Below are 21,726 nucleotides of genomic sequence, written 5' to 3'. Positions count from 1 at the left end.
TATTTTTTAGGTATAAAAAGTCAAAAATTGAGTACAAAAAGTCCGAAAATGAGTATAATTATTCTTAAAATCAGTACTTTATATTAAAAATCGAGTATATTTTCTATTAAATTCAGCACATTAAACTAAAATGAGTATATTTTGAGGTGAAAAAAAGAATCGTACTCAATTTAATAGAAAATATACTAGATTCTAATTTAATATACTGAATTTAAGAGGATTTATACTGATTTTTGGACTTTTTGTACCTAAAAGGAAGTTTTTGATGGATAGAGACTGCATGCAAAGTTGAGTTTACGGGAGTGCATGCAAATTTACCTTTTTTTTTTTTTTTTTTTTTTTTTTTCCATATTCTGCCTAATAAAAATCTACTGACATCGCTCTCGTACTCCGCGGCGAAATGGCGTCTGCTTGTTTGTTTCCCCGGCCAATGTCTCCGCTGCTGTCGCTTCCTCTCCGGCCATTCCACCACTGTGCCGTTCCCCGAATCCGAGTTCCCTATTCGAGATCAAACGTTTGCGGGACGCCTCTTCCTCCTCCTAAGGTCGCCCTGTTCCCGGAGCTGGCGGCACTCCAGGGCTCTCTCCTCGATCTCGTCCGGGCTTCTCCTCCCACCTGGAACTCGGCGATTGCCAGCAACCTCTTCGTATTCATCGTTGGGTCCCCCATTCTATTGTCGGGGCTTACGATTTCCGGCATGGGATCGGCCTTCCTCCTGGGGATTTTATCATGGAGAGCCTTCGGGCCTTCCGGATTCCTCATTGTAGCGGCCTACTTTGCCATCGTAAGTTTGGAATTTTTATTTTATTTTATTTTATGTTTATGAATATTTGGAATCACTAGCTTTATTCTCGAACGGGGGCGATCTTTGGGGTAACTTTTCTGTGTCGCTACTTAGGGCATTTTTTTTCCCTGGAGATACTTCCCTGTTTGATAGCTTTGAAGTTTGATTGCGAAGATTACTAATCAAGTTCCACTGCGTCGTAGCAATCGTTGTCCATCATCATCAGCCATCAGTACACGCATTTCCACAACTCATAGGAGCTCTTTGACTGAGTGATATGCTTCGTGCTTTCTCTAGAATCTCTCCTTTATGGTTCGACTTTGGGCATGTGGACAGTCATATAAAGTGGTGTCCATACTAAAGGGGAGCATATTGTAATGCTATTGTCAGTGAAGCAGAGTCCAAAGACGAATTTTTAAATAAATTTGTTGATACATTCTTTTGGTCGTAGCTTATTATACTTTACATACAAATATATATGTATTCAATTAACGTTGGAGCTTAGTATCCTGCTTTGTTGCTTATCTGTTTTTCTGCCTTCTCTTCGTCATATTTGGTAAACAGGCGACTGCAGCCACAAAGTTGAAAATTGCTCAAAAAGAAGCTCTTGGCATAGCAGAAAAAAGAGGAGGAAGAAGAGGACCAGGCAGTGTTGTTGGCTCGAGTGCTTCTGCTTGTGTTTGTGCGCTCCTATCAATAAACAATATGTGTGGAGCTTTATTTGCACGATTTTGGCAACTAGGTTTTGTTGCCTGCTTTTGCACTAAACTGACCGATACTGTATCCAGTGAGATGGGCAAAGCATATGGAAAAACTACGTAAGTCAATTTGAACTTAAACACACTCATATTATGATCACAATAATATGTTGTGGGTGACAATCAATTATGGTTTTGTAAGTTGGTTGTAGTTCATTTATAACTATGTTATATATAATCTTTGAATTTGCATGCGCGTACACTCATAAAAATATATTACGATCATATTAATATATAGCAATGATGGTCAATTATGGTTAAGTTGGTTTTATTCAATTTGCAATTATGTTGTATTTTATCTTTGAATTTGCAATGGTGCTAGCCTTTTTTAAACTACAATGCTAAAAATTAAGTATCATCTTACACACATATCATCTTAATGTGCCACAGCAAATTCCATTAATTGAAGTGAGTTATTATTAGTTTTCTAACAATTATTTAGCAGTTTTAAGAAAACAAAGTGTATATGCTGGACTTTCTATTGAATCTTTTGTAGAAAAGTGATCTTGTGATTACAAGTGGTTATTATGAGTACTGAAGAATCTGAGCACATTCAGGCTGTAGCTTCATTCATGTTTTCTTCTCATGCTAGAATTACTATTTTCATCAATTCTTCCAAGAATTGTGCTAGGGTGAACTGAAGCTTTAATCTCAAAGTGCCCTTTTAAAATTGCCATTTATTGTATAGCTTTTCATTTCTGGACCTTTGCATTAGTGTAAGGTGATTTGAGGTGCATTGTTAAGTTCCTTCCATTGGGTACCTTGTAAAGTTGTGCATCTCTACTTATTTACTCTGTTTGCTATCATATATATGTCTTTGCACCAGCCTACATTTAATGGGAAAAACCAACACATAGGACACTGTATGCACAAATAGATTACAAATTTTTGAATTTGCTCCTTTCAGAACAGGTACTTGGCCACCACATTTAAGGTAGTACCAAGAGGAACGGAAGGAGCTGTAAGCATTGAAGGGACTGTTTCTGGAGTTGTTGCATCCATTCTCCTAGCTGGCATTGCTTATTCTATGGGACAGGTGCATTTTCATTTTTCACAAGTTCATCTTTGGTATTTATTACCACCTTGGTACAATGATGAGATTTCAAGAATCTCCGATTGCTACATTTGAAGTTGTTCTAACTTGATGTATAATGCTTCTTCTAATTTGAATTCAATTTTACATGGAAGAATTCCAAATATTAGCTCATTTGGACAAACAAAATGTAGGGGGTCAAAATGTCAGTACTCTGCTATTTATCTTTTCTTGAAGTATAAAACCTCCTTGAATTATGGAATATTCACATGTTTTTGAATGCTTTTGGAATGGGCACAATTCCATAAACCTGTGATCTACCCTACCCCACAAGTTTCTGTACTTGAATGATAAAAAAGAATTTAGATATCTTCACAATGGTATGATATTATCCACTTTGGGCCTAAGCCCTCATGGTTTTGCTCTTAGGTTTTACCCAAAAGACCTCATTCCAATGGAGATATCCTACATCCTTTTTACACTCATAATCTTTACCAAATCTTTCCAATATGGGATTTTGATTGAACCCCAACAATCCTCCCCTCAAACGAAAGACCACAATTACTCTCATGGTCTGGGTCTCCCCGCGAGCATCTGGTCATCCTGCTCTGGGCCTCCCTGCAAGCATCCGCATCCAGTCACCTTGACCTACTCTGGGCCTCCCCATGAGCATTCGGTCACCTTGACTTACTTCGTGCCTCCCTGCGAGTATCCAGTCACCCTGACTTGTTCCAGGCCTCCCTGTAAGAATCCAATCATCCTAACCTGCTCTGGGCCTCCCCGCGAGTATTTGGTCATCCTGATCTACTTTGGGGTCTTCCCGCAAGCATCCGGTCATTCTGACCTACCTCAGGCTCAACCTCAACTTCATTTAAGGTCACCCCACATTACATCTGGTTTGGACAATGGCTATGTTAGCATTTGTTGTGCCCAAAGGTTATCCACATATCTCCACAGTGACATGATATTGTCCACTTTGGGCGTAGATCCTCATGACTTTGCTCTTGGGCTCTCCCCAAAAGGCCTCGTGCCAATGGAGATATCTTACATTCTTTTTAAACCCATGATCTTTATCAAATCTTTCCAATCCCAACAATCCTCTCCTCAAACGAAGGACCACAATTACTCTTATGGTCCAGGCCTCCCCGCGAGTATCTGGTCATCCTGACTTGCTCGGAGCCTCCCCGCAAGCATCCGCATCTGGTCACCTTGACCTACTCCGGGCCTCCCCGCGAGCATTCGGTCACCTTGACCTGCTCTGGGGTCTTCCTGCAAGCATCCGCATCCGGTCACCTTGAGCTGCTTCGGGCCTCCCTGCGAGTATCCGGTCATGCTGACCTGTTCCAGGCCTTCCCACAAGCATTCGGTCAACCTGACCTACTCTGGGGTCTTTCCACAAGCATCCGATCAACCTGACCTACCATGGGCCCACCCTCAACTTTGTTCAAAGTCCCACATTGCATCTGGTATGGACCATGACTCTGATACCAATTGAATGATCAAAAATAATTTAGATATCTCCACAATGATATGATATTGTCCACTTTGTGCCTAAGTCCTCATGGTTTTGCTTTTGGGCTTTACCTAAAAGACTTCATTCCAATGGAGATATCCTATATCCTTTTTAAACTCATAATCTTTATTAAATTTTTTCAATGTGGAACTTTAATTGAACCCCAATAGTACTCATTACCTTCAAATGTATCTTAGTTGTTCATCAGCCCCTTCAATGCTCATTTGAGCATCGGATGTGTGATTACTCACACTATTTGCTACTGACAAAGCATATCTATACCAATCTTGGTACTAGTTTAAAGGTATTCAAAGATGAAGAAAAGAAATAATGAAAATGTGAAGACAAGGCTATTTACATCTCAAATTTCTTAAAATCCATTGCTGTCACTATCTTGGAGGATAATTTGACCTAACCCTATGGCGCTCTGCACCAACTTGACCTAATTGGGGCTATCTAACTTCATGAAATATGGGGTGGGCCCATGGTGGTGGAATGTCAAGTAAAATCCATGTGGGGTGAGTTGTGGTTGATGGTAGGACTTAGTACCCTATTCTGGGCCTTATTATGGTCAAATCATAACAAATCACAACAGATATTTAAGCCTACTCAATTTAGCTTGAGTGCAGATTTGAGTATGGTGCTTTAGTTGAAGGAAGCTTCATGTGAAGGATGATAATTGAATCATTGTGTTCCTAGTTTAGCTAACTGGCATGCCACTTCTTCTGAACTGGGAGCAGTTCATCCAGCTAGGATGAACTATGAATAGTTTGGACAAAAGCAGTTCATTTGGATGAACTAGAAGCAGATCATATGAAGTGAGAGCAGTTGAACAGATGCACTGAAAGTGGTTCAGACATTTCGGATGAACTGAATGCTGTTCAGAATGAAGCGGAAGCAGTTCATCCAGTTCAATATAAACTGGGAGCAATTCAGATGAAGAGTAACTCGTCCAATTCAGATAAAGGTGCTTCCACTTCATTCTGAATTGCTTCTAGTTCATCTGAATTAGATGAACTAAAGGTAAGAACACCTAATTCAAACTTCATCCTTCATATCAAATTTCCTTCAACCAAAGTATTGTATTCAAGTATGCATTTTGTTGATTTCACCATGATAGGTCTATTCTCTGTTGCTTTCCCTGCGTAAAATGGAATTTTAGAATGATATGGTTGATTGTTTACTTCCAATAAGTTAGTTTTTTTTTTGTATTTCTTTGCCCTACCCTCACAGTATACTATCATGCCTTGCAAGACTAGGGTGAGAAAGAGAATATTTCACTATAACTTTACCTACCTCACCTTGTGTGAGGCTAGAATGGGAAGTTAAATTCTTGTCAACCCATTGTGATCCAAATGCAAAAATTAGATATCATCCATTAATTACATCTCTTAGTAAAAAAAGAAAAAAAGAAATAGACTTTGAGATGCATGAATGTCGTGTGGGCATCTCAGGAGTTATGTATCTTACTCTTTAGTTGATCCACCAGAGCTGGCAGTGTACTCCTCAAACAGATAGCTCACTTGTTTGCAAGCATGAAAGCATATATACGCTTGATGAAATAATTCTCAAAGCCCCATATTACCTCTCCAGGGAAGAGGCATGGCCAATGGACTGAGATTTTTGATGGCCACAAGATGCATTCCAGAATAGCTTGTGGCAGGCAACAATAACTCATCTTCAATGACCAGTACCAAACTCTTGGACTGGTGGAAATACTTGAGAGCTCCTAGATCTTTAATTCGAAACTCTTTTGCGAGTCTCCTTTTTAGGCCTGCTAATTTTGTTTCATCATCACTGGTTAAGATAATGTCATCAACGTAAACAATTAAAACAACAACTTTACCCCTTTTTGAATGTTTATAAAATATTGTGTGATCTGCTTGACTCTGCAAAAAACCATAACTAATAACAACCTTTCCAAAGTGTTCAAATCATGCTCTTGGTGACTGTACAAATCCTGGCGGTAGACTCATGAACACCTCCTCTTCTAAATCACCATTGAAAAATGCATTTTTAATGTCAAGTTGATGTAGAGGTCAATCTGAATTTGCTACAAGAGATAACAGAATTTTGATAGAGTTTATCTTAGCGACTGGAGCAAAGGTCTCTTGATAGTTAATCCTATAAGTCTGAGTGAAGCCTTTAGCCACCAGTCTAGCCTTGTACCTTTCAATACTTCTATTAGCTTTACATTTTATTGTAAACACCCATTTACACCCAATTCGTTTCTTGCCTTTGGGTAGATCAACTATCTCCCAAGTGTCACTTCTCCTTAAAGCATTCATCTCTTCCATGACTGCTAAATTCCAACTCGGATCATCCAACGCTTCCTGTATATTCCTTGGAACAAACAAGTGTGAAATCCTAGAAGTGAAAGCTTTGTGGTTTTTTTGACGGTATCTGGTAGGAAAAATAATTTGCAATAGGATGATTAGTGCAATTTCGAACACCTTTTCTAATTGCTATAGGAACATCAAGATCGGGAATAGTAGGTGAAGAATTAGACACAATAAGAGGAATCAAAGCTGGACTTGTGATAGGGTTACCTGAAATTTCGAAGCCAGAGCTCGGTTTTTCAGACGGGTGTTGTGCAGGTTTGACATTCGAGTCTTTATTCCTCAGATGAAATCTCTTCCTAGTATAAACTTGGAGCTCAGAATTCAGATCACGACGATCAGTTTGTAGTATTTCTCCCCCTGATCGAGAATTTCCAACACTAGGCACTAGAGGTGGGTGATTATTTTCAAGATTGTCAGAAAAAATGATATTAGGAAGTGGGTTAGAAATGTCCAAAAAATTATCTTTTTCTTCACTTGTCGTCTCTTGAAGAGAATTTGTAGAAAAATAGGGTTTTGTTTCTAAAAAGGACACATCCACACTAAAAAAAAAATTTTGTTTGAGGATCGAAAAACTTATACCCCTTTTTGTTCGACGAATTACCCAAGAATACACATTTTATAGCACGTGGTTCAAGTTTTGAATGAAATTGACATGGAACATGAATATAGACAGTACATCCAAAAACTTTGACAGACAAATCAAAAAACAATCTAATTTCAAGAAAAAAAATTTTAAGACAAGCAAGAGGTGTTTTGTACTCTAACACCTTAGTAGGCATCCTATTTATCAAATAAGAGGCTGTTAAAATTGCTTCACCCCATAAATACTTAGGAACATTCATATAAAACATTATGGCACGTGATACTTCAAGTAAATGTTTATTTTTTTCGTTCTGCAATGCCATTTTGTTGAGGGGTAACTCGGCAAGTGAATTGATGAAAAATACCTTTTCCATTCAAAAAATCACCCAAGTGCTCATTAAAATATTCTGTTCCATTGTTAGAATGTAAAATACAAATTTTGGTTTGAAATTGGTTTTCAATCATAGTGTAAAAATTTTTGAACAAATTTCTCACTTTCGATTTTTTATTCATTAGATAAATCCAACATAAACGTGTATGGTCATCAATAAATGTTACAAACCATTTTTTTCCAGAAAGAGTAGTAATTTTAGATGGGCCCCAAACATCACTATGAATCAAGTAAAAAGGTTTGGAGGCCTGGTAATGTTTTTTTAGCAAATAAGTTGAACGATGAAATTTTGCAAAAAAACAAGTTTCACAGTGTAAAGAAGAACAATCAATGCCTTTAAATAATTTTGGAAATAAGATTTTTCGAAAAGGAAAGCGAGGATATCCTAGTCTATAGTGTCATAGCATTATTTTTTCTGGAACTGAGTTTGAACTAATACTGTTAAGGCTCTGAGCTTTTTTATTACTAATAGGTATTTCATCCAAGTAGTAGAAACCTTCAATCATCCTAGCACGCCCAATCATCATGCCCGAGTTCTGGTCCTAAAATTCACAATGTGATTCAAAAAAATATAATACGATAATTAGAATCTTTACATAGTTTACTAACAGACAAAAGGTTGCAGGCTAATTTAGGAACATGACGAGCAGAATTGAGATTAAATTGTTCGATCAGTTTGATAAGTCTTTTGCCTGCAATAGGTGAAAAACTACCATCAGCAATTCTAATTTTCTCGTTTCCAGAATAAGGGGAATAAGTATCAAATAGGTGAGAGCAACTATACATGTGGTATGTGGCTCTAGAATCTATGATCCACGGAGAGGAGTTTAAACAAGAGAGAGCTTTAGACATGTGGAGAGCTTTAGGATTGCTACCTGTTTGTGCCAAGGAAACACTAGGAATACGAGATGAGAAGTTGGATTTTATCAGCTTCAAGAGTTGATCCATCTGCTCTTTGTTGAAGGAACCTGAGTCGGCTTCATTTGCTGTAGGAATTCCACGATTCTTCTCTCCTTGCTTGCTATTTTTCCAGTTGGCAGGTTTGCCATGAATTTTCCAGCATGTCTCACGTGTATGGCGAGGCTTGTTGCAGAAATCGCACCAAACCCGTGGCTTATCATCAGACTTGCGCTGGTAATCGAGGAAGTTGTCACCATTTAGGCGGATGTTGGTGATCTGAACTGAATGAGAGTTGGAATGGTGTTGCAGGGTCTCAGAAGGTTTTACCATAGTGGCAGAGATTGTAGTGGTTTCGCGTGACTTCTGACATAGTTCTGATGCCAACTTAAAAAATGAGGAAGAAATAATTTCTTTTATAAAAGAATAGGTACACGACTCTCTTGTTTATAGTGAGAATTTACAATAGAAAGAAAACTAATGAAAAGGAAATTAAATAATAAGAAAACTAATTAAAGCTAATAATTGACAAATGATCCTTTCCTATTTTTCCTGATTTGTATATCTTTGATTTTAATGATGACCGGATTTCCAACATATGAACAGTTAAAATTGAGAGGAACTTTTAGAATCTTATGTAATCACCATGCCCTCTTGCGGTAAGACCTACCATCCTTAATAGATCAGAGTTGGACTAGGACTGCTAGAAAACAATATGTACAAAAGGAGCTAATGCATCCTGTTAAGATAAGTGAGTGGGGTTGTTAGAAAAGATAAAATAAAAAATGCTAATATTTGAAAGCAATTACGTGTGCTTCTGATACATCAACGAGAATAGGTCGAGATGGTATGAGCATGTTAAAAGATAATCAATAATGCTATACTTAAGAGAGATAACTTAGTGTGGAAGATGTAAGGGATAGAAAGAGATCAAAGAAAACGCCAGTCAATGTGATAAAATGATTTGATTAATTTGAATTTTACTAGAATTGCTTGCATAGAGCAATCTCAATGGAGGGGTAAAATTCATTTGGCTAACCTGAAATAATTAGGACATACATGGCTTGATGATGACAACAATGATGATGACAGAAGCAAGATTTTAGTGCGCTGGTAAGTTCAGCCACTAAAACATATGTGTTGTGTAAAACATATGAATTAAAGGTTTTCCATTTTGGCTCTTGATTTAATAATAATTCATTTTTTCTACAAGGATTCTTCCATTGGTTGTAACTGGTACCATTTGTGTCACACCTTGATGATGCAGGTAGATTTACCGCAAGCTTCTATTTGTGTTTTGGCTTCTCAGATTGCAAACTTTGGCGAGAGTTTAATTGGTGCTACGCTCCAAGACAAAGACAGTTTTCAATGGGTAAGGTTTTACTAAAATTATATGCTCCGTATGTTTTTATGTAGTCAGATATCCCTTGCCTATTGATGTAAGTCATGTAACGAAAATTAACTAACTTTTACTCTCCTGTTAAGAGTTTAATGTATCAGGAAGGATGCAGCTAGACTCATTTATAACTTTGCTAGTAGATACCTTAAACCTTTTCCAATCTCCAATATAATCTTGTACCACCCAGCTTCCTATTTTACCCTATTTTACCGGTCCTTGTGAAGACAAAAATCATTGTACAAATAACCCCCCTTTTTTTTTTGTTGGTCTTCCTTTTGGAGGATGGAAATTTCAAAACAAACTTACTACTTAGATCATTCGAAAGGTTTCAGATAGACAAAAGTTAGAACCAGGTATGTAATACCCAACTTGATCCTTGGGTAATTAATAGCAGTAGTTCTGAAATACCTTCCTACACTTGCCTTTCGTTTCTGCAAATGCAATCTTACTGGGATTTTAAGAGCTGAAAAGCATTTCCCGAGGCAAAAAAATCTCTCTTTTTATTCATCTTCGTCCAACATTTTGTTTTTTCCAGAATCAAAGTTCAGCACCAAGCTTAGATCCCTGGCTAAGTAACAAGTCCAAATAAACTAATATCCTGCACCTGCCCTTTGATTACCACAAGCGATTTCACTTGGACTTCTAGTATTGAACAGCAATTGTGGTAAAATAATCTCTCTGTCAACCCATTCTAATCCAATCTACTTTTCTTAGATCAATTTCTCAAGAATGGGAGAGATTTTGTGACTTTTCATTTTGGCCGCTCTCGTTATTTTTACCACATAATCTGCTCCTGATTACACAAGTTCTTCAAATATGTACCTCCAGTTTAGGCTCACAGTTATATTATTGCTTTTCTCTTCACATGCAGCTGAACAATGACGTCGTTAACATTATCAACATCTCGATTGGCAGCATTTTGGCAATGTTGTTGCAGCTGCTCATTCTGACAAATTGAACACACTCATTGTTATATGAAGATGCTTAAATGGAAGGCCTGCCCTAAGAGCATAAACTGAGAAAGTGAGAAGGCTTGCATTTTAGAGAAGGTTGGCACAATTTCTCATAGAACAAGTGAATTTCTTTATTCTGTCAATCCATAATTTTTTTTTGATAATTCAATTAGTCATTTCCAAATTTCTGGGGCATAACATTATGTTTATTATCATGAAAATTCCTAAACAAAGTCTAAGCAAAATTAACCAGGGACAACCTTAGGCTCAAGGCGTCTAGGGAAAAGGAAGCCTTGTCAGATGACAAACATGGAAAAACAGCCACAAAAGAGGACCTTATTGTCTAAAATCCCATACCCCAAGTTGAGCTCCAGTTGCTATGTAAATGCCAGAGAGGTCTAAGGTTTAGGGTTTAGAGTCCCACTTCTCCTGACCTTACCATTTTGGTGGACCGATTGCGATGTGAGAGTCCCAATGAGGTAGGAGGATCTTTGGTAAGGCCCCGAAATGCTGTAAACGGATGGCTGATCGGGTCTGGTTGCTCCATTCAAGGCTTACCCTAAGGCCAGTGACTGGTTTACGACCAACAGATACCTGCACTAAGTCACGAAGTTAGTATATCTCTAGAGTATATAATTTTACAAATTTGTTTAAATTATAATTACCGATCAGATTCCTGTATAGTGTATAGTGGTGAAGGAGACCAAACTCTTTGTACTTTGAAACTCTGAGATAGGTGGCTTATCAGTAGACAGTAGTAAACCACAACTGTGTAAAATTCGACCTCCATGTCCAAAAATTATTTCGAAGATAATATTCACCCCATAATATATCTTTTAAGATCTACAATGGTCTTACGATTTAACTAGACGAAAGAAAGAGTTTATCGTCTCACATTGTGTTTCACTATTTTTTTTAAGCGTTGTTGCTGACTCCGAAGGCCAATGACAAGACTTGAATACTAATAAATAGAACACGCAAGCTTTGATAATATTGATCAAATGCCACTCTTTTAGCAAGCCGAATTATGAATGAGCTTCAGTTTCCATGGATGAGTTCTTTAGGGAGCTTCTCCTACGTTCTATCTTAGGATGCAAATTTTCTCTCTTAGAAAGAGGTTTAGGGTAGGAATGATAATTTTTTCCAAATTTGATGGAGGATTGGAACTATCGATATCTAATATTCAATCCGATTATCTAATTTTATATATACATATTAATCTTAGATAAAAATAAATATTGATATATAAAAAAAGATGGTTTAGAATTTATTATAATATTATTTTTATCTATTTTAACTCTCCACTTTTTGGAAACTCAAATACTAATGATTAGTTGGAAAAAAAATTTCAAATGACAGTAAAAAATTTTAATACTGAATTAAATATTTCCTAAGAGATACATATATAGCTTAAATAAATATAAATCTTTTATATTTTATATTTTTATAAATTTATAATTTTAAAAATATTTTTTAAAATTTAAAAAATATATTTTTGAACCGTTATGAACCATGAATAGTTTGAATTGTGAATCATAATTCTGGAAGGTTAAAATTAAGGATCCATATTTCTGAAATTATCAAATCAGCAATTCCCAACCATTGACTAGTCGAACCGACAGTTCCGAGTCAGTCGAATCCATCCCTATTCCCAAAGCCGCCATTTGTCAATGGAGAAGCGAAGAGAAGCCGAAGCAGAGAATGAAAACAGCGATGTTTTGCTCAGCAAATCCCAGAGAATCTACCAACGTTAAAGTCAACGAATTCTAAGAGAGCAAACAACGCGAGATGTGAGGAGGAAGCAGGGCAAACAACAGAGGGTTTGACTTGAGTCAGCTAGCGCATCATATTTCAGAAAATTCGCTGAAAATGTTTTTTAAAAAAGTCAACGCAATAGAAAATTTGTTGTGAAAGAAAGGAGAGGGAGTGCGAACCTCTTCCAGTTGTTCGATTCGTCATGGAGCCAGTTTCAAGGCAAAGAAAACGAAACAAAATCTAATGCCTGTTGTCCGTCAACTGGTTCAGCATAATTACAAAGACTACAATAAAAGGTCAAATTAATAACAAAAAAAAGTAGTTTTAATTGGAAGGGGATTCAGTCTCGATCTGGCAAAAGCTGTTTGGTGGATTTGTCAAAGATTTGCCATTGATCTTGGAAGGGGATTCAGTCTCGATCTGGCAAAAGCTGTTTGGTGGATTTGTCAAAGATTTGCCATTGATCTTGATGGGAGTTGTAAATTTTCAAAATAAGATTCTTTTTGAAATGTTTGTTTCAGAACATGAAAGAATGAAAGAAGAGAGAAGAAAAAAAAAATTGATATATTCAAGGAAAAATCTCAATGAAATATTTAAGGTTAAACATATAAATTTATAATTCACCATTTATTTTTTATAAACCCCATCATTATATGTGTCTATCTTTGAAATTCTTTTCTTGAACATATCATTTTTCAAAAAAAAACTTTCGTTGATTATATATATATATATAAACTCCGCCCATGATGACCGGTCATGGCCGGTCCCAAGCCCGGATAAAGGAGGAGGGTTGCGTTAGGTTGCCAGCCAGCGTCAAACTATGACAAATATTTCATGAATGAATCCATTAAACTATTGTGCTAATGCTAGGTTGTTCCCCGGAAGGAACGCGTTGCAGGGTCCGATTGTAACGTCTCGGCAAGGACCGCTACATCTCCAGAACTCGGGTGTAGTGATAAATATGCAAGAGTTCGCGTTACAGGGTCCGACTGTAACGTCTCAGCAAGGACCGCTACATCTCCATGAGAACTTGGGTGTAGTGTTAAATAGGCAAGAGTTCTCACACCATAGGTTAGATAAGAACAAATATGATAGGAAAACTAATAATCTAAGATTTGGAACATGGAATATAGGAACTCTCACTGGTAAATCAATGGAGGTAGTAGATATGATGATTAGGAGAAAAATTAATATTTTGTGTGTACAAGAGACAAAATGGACAGGTGAGAAGGCAAAGATGATAGAGAACTCGGGTTTTAAGTTATGGTACACTGGAAAGAGTAAAACAAGAAATGGAGTGGGTATTATTGTAGATAGTTTGTTAAAGGATGAAGTTGTAGGAGTAGTTAGAAAAGGGGATAGAATTATAGCCCTTAAGATAATAGTGGCGAAAGAAACTATGAACATAATTAGCGTATATGCACCACAAGTAGGATTAGATGAAGCTACCAAATTAAGGTTTTGGGAGGATTTAGATGAAATACTACAAAATATTTCACCAAATGAAAGGATTTTAATAGGAGGTGATCTAAATGGGCATGTCGGAGTGAAAAATGAGGAATATGAGAGAGTACATGGGAGCTATGGGTTTGGAACGAGGAATGAGGAAGGGAAAACTATATTAGATTTTGCGATAGCATATGACCTTATATTAGCTAATACATTTTTTAAGAAAAGAGAAGAACACTTAGTCACATTCAAAAGTGGGAATAATAAATCGCAAATTGACTTTCTTATGGTTAGGAAGAAGGATAGAAATATTTGTAAAGATTGCAAAGTCATCCCTGGAGAAAGCTTAACTACCCAACATAGGGTAGTAGTGTTGGATATACGCCTTAAACATAGTATCAATAGAAAGAAAATATATACAATTCCTAGAATTAAGTGGTGGAAGTTAAAGGATGGGAAGCAACATATATTTAAGGAGAAGATAAATACAAGCATTAGGTGAAATATATGATGACTCTAATACAACATGGGATAAGATGGTATCAAAGTTAAAAATAGTAGCTAAGAGTGTCCTCGGTGAGTCAAAGGGGCATGCACCGCTAAGTAAAGAATCTTGGTGGTGGAATGAGAAAGTACAAGAGAAAGTGAAGGAAAAACGAATAGCTTATAAGGAATTATATATTTGTAAGAATGAGGAAAACTTAAAAAAATATACAATAGCCAAGAAAGAAGCTAAGAAAGTGGTGAGTGAAGCAAAAAATGAAACTTTTGAACGGTTATATCAAAAATTGGATACAAAAGAAGGGGAAAGAGACATTTATAGAATAGCTAAAGTGAGAGAAAGAAAAACAAGAGATCTTAGTCAAATAAAATGTATTAAAGATGAATGTAATAGGGTATTAGTAAGCGATGGAGAAATAAAAGAGCGGTGGAAGAGGTATTTTCATCAACTTTTTAATGAAGGTTTAGGAGACCAACTTAACTTGGGTAATTTAAAATTTAAATTTTTATCATAGAATTCACACTTCAAAAATAGAACAAGTTTTAAATAGAATGCACAATGGAAAAGCCGTTGGACCAGATGATATTCCAATAGAGGTATGAAGTGCCTAGGAAAACAAGGTATTGAATGACTTGCAAAATTATTTAACATAATATTGAAAACTAAAAAAATGCCGATCAATGGAGGATAAGTACTCTAGTTCCCTTATATAAGAATAAGGAGACATATAAAATTGTGCAAACTATAGGGTATTAAACTAATGAGTCATACTATGAAACTTTGGGAAAAGTAATAGAAAAAGATTAAGGAGACCACAGTGACGAAAAATCAATTTGGGTTTATGCCTGGAAGGTCGACAATAGAAGCTATACATCTTCTTAGACAATTAATTGAAAAATATCGGGAGCAAAAACAAGATCTACACATGATATTCATTGACTTAGAAAAAGCGTATGATAGAGTCCCAAGAGAAATTATATGGTGAATTTTAGAAAAGAGAGGTGTTAGCGTAACATATATTGAACTAATTAAGGATATGTACGAGGATGTAACGACCAGAGTAAAGACTTCAGGCGGAGTAACTGAAGCATTTCCAATAAAGATAGGGTTATATCAAGGATCAGCTCTAAGTCCCTATCTTTTTACACTAATTATGGATGAACTCACTGCGCACATTCAAGACACAGTACCGTGGTGCATGTTGTTTGCAGATGATATTATTTTGGTAGATGAGACACGTGAAGGAGTAAATGCTAAGCTAGAATCTTGGAGGGAAACACTAGAAGGGAAAAGTTTTAAGCTTAGTAGATTAAAGACAGAATATATGGAATTTAAGTTTAGCAATATTAGAAGTAATGAAACAATTGTTAAGATAGGAGAGGACGAGTTGCCTGGAACCGAGCGATTTAAATATTTAGGATCATTTTTATAAAATGATGGAGGGATTGAGAGAGATGTCTTACATAGAATACAAACAGGATGGGTGAAATGGAGGGGAGCGTCGGGTGTTTTATGTGACCGTAAAGTACCTCTTAAACTTAAAGGTAAGTTCTATAAAACCGCAATTAGACCTGCGATGTTATATGGGCTATGACTCGAGCACACGAGCAGAAGATGAGAGTTGCAGAGATGAGGATATTAAGGTGGATGTGTGGACATACGAAGATGGACAAAATAAGAAATGAGAGCATTAGAAAGAAAGTCGGAGTTGCATCTATTGAGGGAAAACTCCGAGAGACACGTTTAAGATGGTACGGACATGTACTTAGACGACCAATAAATGCTCCAATTAGGCGATGTGAAACTATGATAAATATGCATATCAAACGAGGAAGAGGAAGACCAAAAAAGACTTGGTTAGCAACAATAAAACAAGATAAAATTTATTTAAATATAGATGATGATATAATAGGAGATAGAGCTCAATGGCGTAAAAGGATTCATACAGCCGACCCCACCTAGTGGGAAAAGGCTTGGATGTTGTTGTTGTTGTTGTTATATATATAAAAAAAAGCAGAGCGTCACAAGATCTGAGCGGTATGAATGCTTTCTCGAGTCCGAATGGAAAGCCGAGCGCCACCAGGTGGTATGATGACAAATTGAGAAGGCCGAAGTGGGCTGGAAAGCAATTTGAAGATGAATGAGCAAAAAAAGTGACTTTAGCTTGTGTTTAGAAAAATATTATTTTCATGTCTTTGTTCCATTAATCAATATAAACTAATTTTAGATGGATATATGAAACTGAAATGAATATTATGAATATAGAGGGAAATACAAAATTTATTAAAAAAATGACAACAAATTACATTCATCAAAGGCCATTGCAACAATTAGATATAGGCACTAACGAATCAAAGCAGAAGTGCAGAACTTAAGACTGGATCATATTCCTGAACACTCGTGAAGTTTAGTAACTAATCATTGTGTTTAAACACATAAACAAGATTTCATTTGTTGATGAAAACTATACCACAACCCACATACAATAGAATTAAGGGAAAGATCACATCTTCTAGTTCTAAATTTTTCTAAAGAGGAGCAACGAGGCTGAAGATAAGAAACTAAAACCTTACCTTTCGAATCCTCTATTTAGCTAATTCAGAATTTCAACAATCTCTCAGAACACTGGATGAATACAGACTTCCCCTTTTTCCTTCAAAAATAATAACATAGGAGGCGGACCGTGTGATTCACCATTGTCGTTCAAGCAACTGTTCTGGTTTTCGAACTTCCAAGAGTGAGCTCCAACTCATCTGAGGCACAGACCTCATGGATCCTCTCCCCTTCCCATGCTTTCACCAATCCAGCAGCTGTAGGAGTGCTATTACTGCTGCTGCCGAATGCAAAATCATCTGAAGCGCCATCAGATGTCCTAATATCACCATGGTTGTCCACACCAGGGACTGGAGAGCAAGTCCCACTCTGTCCTGGAGCCCACATTTTGGAGTCACTAGTTTCGTTGCGAAAACCGAAAGGATTAGGTGCTACAAGTGTGAATGTGGGTGAAGAAGGGCCACCCGAAGGCAGACGTAAGCCAGCAAGCCAGGACGAATCAAGGGTAACCTGTCGAACAGGGCTTGGGGGCATGGAGGATGATGGCAAGCAAGTATGGTTGAAACCAGACCAAGGTGGTTGGCTGTTTAACTCATTCCAATCCTTTTTGATGCGTGGGGATTGCACAGACGGAGAGCTCAGCGGAGGAGTTACAGGTGCACTTATGGATCCCCCATGTATGTACAAATGCGGGAGGTTTGGTATTTTGGAAGAAGTGGAGGCAGAAGAAGATAGGTTTTTCAGCCATGGAAGGAGGGAATTGCCTTCAGCACCACTAGCATGCTTGCCATTTGTGATCAAAGTTGATGATGCAGGACTAGCCAAGGTCGATGAGGACGGACTCGGATTATAGGATACACTAGGACTTGGCTGGTAAGATGAACAAGGGCTTGGCGAAGCCGATGGTCCAACAATTTCCACACATTTGAGTGCCTTGCTTCCCTGCACATTCACATATGCTTCAGTTGCTTGAGTTGCAATCTTGATTTATTGTTTAATCAACATATGAAAAAAAAAGGTCTCAACTGAAATGTTCTATAGTCCAACATACAAAAAGAAACTATTCAAACTCAGTTACAGATTACAGGATGAGGGAGTAATCTTATACCCAATTGGGCAATTGGCAATTGGCAATTGTTGCAATTCCTATCTATATCATACATGTGTTGTGAATGACATTACATCAAATAATGTGAAGTATTCCAAGTCTATCTAATAACAAGATGAGTTGTCAATTTTAGGTCACTAATAAAGAAAAGATCAAAAGCTTTAACTCTATGGACAAATCAGGCATCATTGGAAAACAGCTCTAATATGATATATAAATAAATAATGATTAGGTATTGAAATTTGAATCATCATCTAACCAACAAAAAAGTAGAGTTGTACTCTTCTGAGATAATAATTTTGACAAGTTGAGCAAGCCTTCAATCTTTGACTAAATTGAGTTCTAGAACGTCTGTGACTATCCCAGCCGGCAATCAATCATCTTGAGGAGCCCAACACATTCACCCTTATTTTCAAAGTCTATGACTCTGACTGCCTAGATTGATGCCAATTGCCCCCAAACAACACATCTTCACATCCAGCAAGCAAACACATTTGTCAAACATTGATATGAACTTTCTTCATGAAGAGCCTTTAAGGAACCTCACAAAGAATGCGTGGAACCAACAAAGTTGGACATCTCATCATGCATCAGCCTGCCCTCCGCAGGCTCATCATTGGCAATCAAATACTTAATGAAATTTACTCACCAACTATTTGTCCGTGGAATTAGATAGTCCGCCCATATTTTCTGGCAAGCGATTGTCCATGCTGCAGTAAAGTGGGCGGCCAAACTTCTGATCTCAGTTACAGTGGGCACCAATTGTTGCCCCTTTTTTCCAATTGGAAACGCCTCAAGATTCCACCTTTAGAGCTCCAATTCACGCTCTAATGAGGTCCCAAACTAATCCACGACGCGTCTTGCTTTCTTTGCTCCCCAGCCATTCTTTTTAGGCAGCATGAGACAAGCACAGTTTTACTCTAACTGGCCATGGCAATGGCGCGTTGACTTGGACAAGAATAAGAGGGACGGGGCGGAGAGTGTGTCCCACAGGCCATAGCTGCCTCGGAACGGAACGGGACGGCCGGGAAAGGCGGGCGTGGGTTGCGTGAGGCGTGACGCAGCACCCAGAAAAGGAGGATGGATGAAGACGAAAACGACCTTGGACTGAAAGAGATGTAATGCTTTGTTCACGAGGGGTTTGATGAGGATGACGAGGTTAATTATGTCAAAAAAACATTGCAGGCCAACGATGCCGGCGCCCGAAACATGTGGGAGACGAATCAAACGACCCAGACTCGGTCAAAGTGACGGATCGAGACTCCGTCACGTGGACCACCCACGGTGGTCGTTCCGCGACCAAGACGCTGACATGTGCCGCAGCAGCCCCGACGCCGGCGAGCTGAGACAACTCCGCCCGCGCACGGCGATCTCGAGCCGAGGCATGCGAAGTTTTTTCACACTTTTTTTTTATTTGAGAGTTTTGGCGTCAAACGGCAGAGGAAAAGAGAGCGAGGGAGGCGACGGTGGTAGTGATTGTTTACCTTGCGGTAGGTGGTCCCGTCCTCCTCCACGGTCCATCCGGCCTCCTCGCAGAGGGCCTTCAGCACGGCATTGTTATCGCAGTGCTTGGGCAGCGTGTAGTTGCCGTACGCCCGTAGGCCGGCGTAGATCTTCGCCGCGATCGCCCGCCGCCGCCTCTCCCGCCGCTTGTTGTTCTCCCGCTCCCTCCACGTCGGCATCCTCGTCCCCGACGTCATCTCCTCCGCCTCCAGAACCAATTCCTCCCCTTCCGCAGCCACGACGAACAAAATCCACAGACCCGGCGAAGCAAATCGGAGTGAGAAGGACGAGACGATCACGAGAAATTTGGGGAAGCGCTCGAATAAAACGGGACAACTCCAGTAGGGTGGACAAACGCGTAAGAGAACACCCGCAGAGGAGGCATTTATTTACGCAAATGCCACCCGTGTGAACAGAGGATGGTTCGCAGGATTCCTCCGTCGCGCGCGCCTCGTGTGAACGGTCCATGCTTTGCGGATGCCGCATCGCGCCGCGATAAAAGTCACGAATTCCCCGTGAGCTCGAAACGTGGCCTCTGGCTTTTTTTTGGGTTTCCGTGACGATTCCGGTTCGGGTTAACTTAATTTAATTTTAAACCGCGGCGGACCGCCGCTTGATTTTTATTATTGGTGACGAAGTTTCATTTCGCCCCCTACTCTTATCTACTTTTTTCTACGTCACCTCATAATTTAAAATATTTTATTTTATTTTTTATAATGCTTAAAAATACGATCAAAATAGAATAATTCTAATTTAAATTTTTTATTAAGATAAAATGATGTTATTTAAAAGGGATTTTGTTAATTGGATAAAATGTAATATTTTGACATATGGGGGTTGGGGCAATGAAATGGTACAAAAGTATGGTGGTAAATTGAAATTTCTTCTGTATTATTCGGGCAATGTGCATGTGACGTTCAAATCAAGCGAATGGTAGAAAAATGCGACCAAAGAAATTTATGTTAATTAATTGTTTCATTGTTAAATTAGATTCTGTTTGCTAGGCCCCGGTTCAATCATTGAGCAGATGAAGTCGGGTTGGGAATGTCGGTAAATTCGAAATATAATTTATACATATTTAAAGGTCTATGTTTTAAATAGTCATCTCTTTTGAGATTATCTTATAAAGGGTTTTAAGATAAATATGTTTGGATTCCAAAATTTTAGAAGGACTATAATTTTACGACTTTGAAATATTAAAATGTGTTTTAATTATGTTTGAGCGTGTTTATTAAAAAAAAAGTGATGAATAAGATAATATTAAATATGGGAAAATGAGTCTGATGTTACATAAATTTTTCATTCATTATTAAAATAAATTAAAAATCGTTCGCAGAGGATGGTCCATGATCCGGCGGTAAGAACATGGGACCCTCGTTCTGGGGAGTCAACGCCACGTGGAAGTCAAAGGGTCATGTGGCCGACCGAAGATGGATGGGTCGAACGTCCGACCAGCTGACCGGTGTCTAACTGATGGCAGAAGGCGCCCCAGCAAGAAGCTGGGCCCCGGCGCTCATGGTACAGGATCGTAGGGCCGAGCGGAGGGCACGCTCGGCTGAAGACATGAGGTAGCATACTGCTAACAGTCTCCACAAAGCACATTACCGAGAATCTCCCAGGTAAACCACTATAGGTGTCCGGCCGGACGTAAGGCAGATGCTGGCTGGCCGGATGCCCGGCCGGGAGCAAGAGGAAAAGGATAAGGGACATCTTTTTCTGATAGCGGGCATGTTCTATGTTTAGGCCGTACTCCAAATCCTACGACAGGGGGTTCCGCTGTCCCATCGAAGACGTGCTTGGACTGTAGCAGTATGGGGTCAGGTAAGCTCACTGACAGACCCTTACTGGGGTATGGGCTGAGGACACGTGTACACCTCGGTATGTGTGCACCCGCTTCTCCACAGCCCTATATAAAGGCCCTCATCCTTCGCCGAAGGTACGCATTCTACAATTCTTGGAGCCACTTTCTTGTTGAGCTTTGCCTGACTTGAGCGTCGAAGGGTCGTCGTCGGGAACCCCTTCCCGGCCCGACTTCTGTACAGGTTCACCGGAGGTCCGAGCGGATAGTCAGTAGATCTATGTCAGCCGCTCGGAGAGCGCCACGTGCCCAGCGTCCGTTGATTCAGCTTTCGGACAGGATCAATTTGACGCCGTCTGTGGGAACGCTCCTGCATCCGATCGGAAGCAATGAACGAAGCTGGACG

General features: G+C 38.8%; 1 protein-coding gene and 1 pseudogene across 1 annotated transcript; one reads left to right on the top strand and one right to left on the bottom strand.

Moving 5' to 3' along the window:
• Positions 1–386: 386 nt before the first annotated feature.
• On the top strand, positions 387–10,816 carry LOC122002575 (protein VTE6, chloroplastic-like). Its single transcript, XM_042557788.1, has 5 exons — positions 387–784; positions 1,349–1,602; positions 2,455–2,578; positions 9,568–9,672; positions 10,571–10,816. Exons 1-5 carry the CDS (start codon positions 401–403, stop codon positions 10,655–10,657), a joined length of 954 nt encoding a protein of 317 aa, XP_042413722.1. The 5' UTR covers positions 387–400; the 3' UTR covers positions 10,658–10,816.
• Positions 10,817–16,695: 5,879 nt separating this feature from the next.
• Positions 16,696–20,047, bottom strand: LOC122002574 (annotated as a pseudogene).
• Positions 20,048–21,726: the final 1,679 nt, after the last annotated feature.

The sequence above is a fragment of the Zingiber officinale genome, chromosome 7A (genome assembly GCF_018446385.1).
Source record: "Zingiber officinale cultivar Zhangliang chromosome 7A, Zo_v1.1, whole genome shotgun sequence".
NCBI classification, from domain to species: Eukaryota; Viridiplantae; Streptophyta; class Magnoliopsida; order Zingiberales; family Zingiberaceae; genus Zingiber; species Zingiber officinale.
Note: the sequence above shows the minus strand (reverse complement) of the source record. Positions and strands in the feature narration are given on the sequence as shown.

Bases quoted from the DNA above. Each gene is read 5' to 3' on its own strand.
- LOC122002575 (XM_042557788.1), top strand. From the start codon at position 401: ATGGCGTCTGCTTGTTTGTTTCCCCGGCCAATGTCTCCGCTGCTGTCG. The intron at 1,603-2,454 runs GTAAGTCAATTT...CTTTCAGAACAG, and splicing joins AAAGCATATGGAAAAACTAC to GTACTTGGCCACCACATTTA. The intron at 9,673-10,570 runs GTAAGGTTTTAC...CTTCACATGCAG, and splicing joins ACAAAGACAGTTTTCAATGG to CTGAACAATGACGTCGTTAA.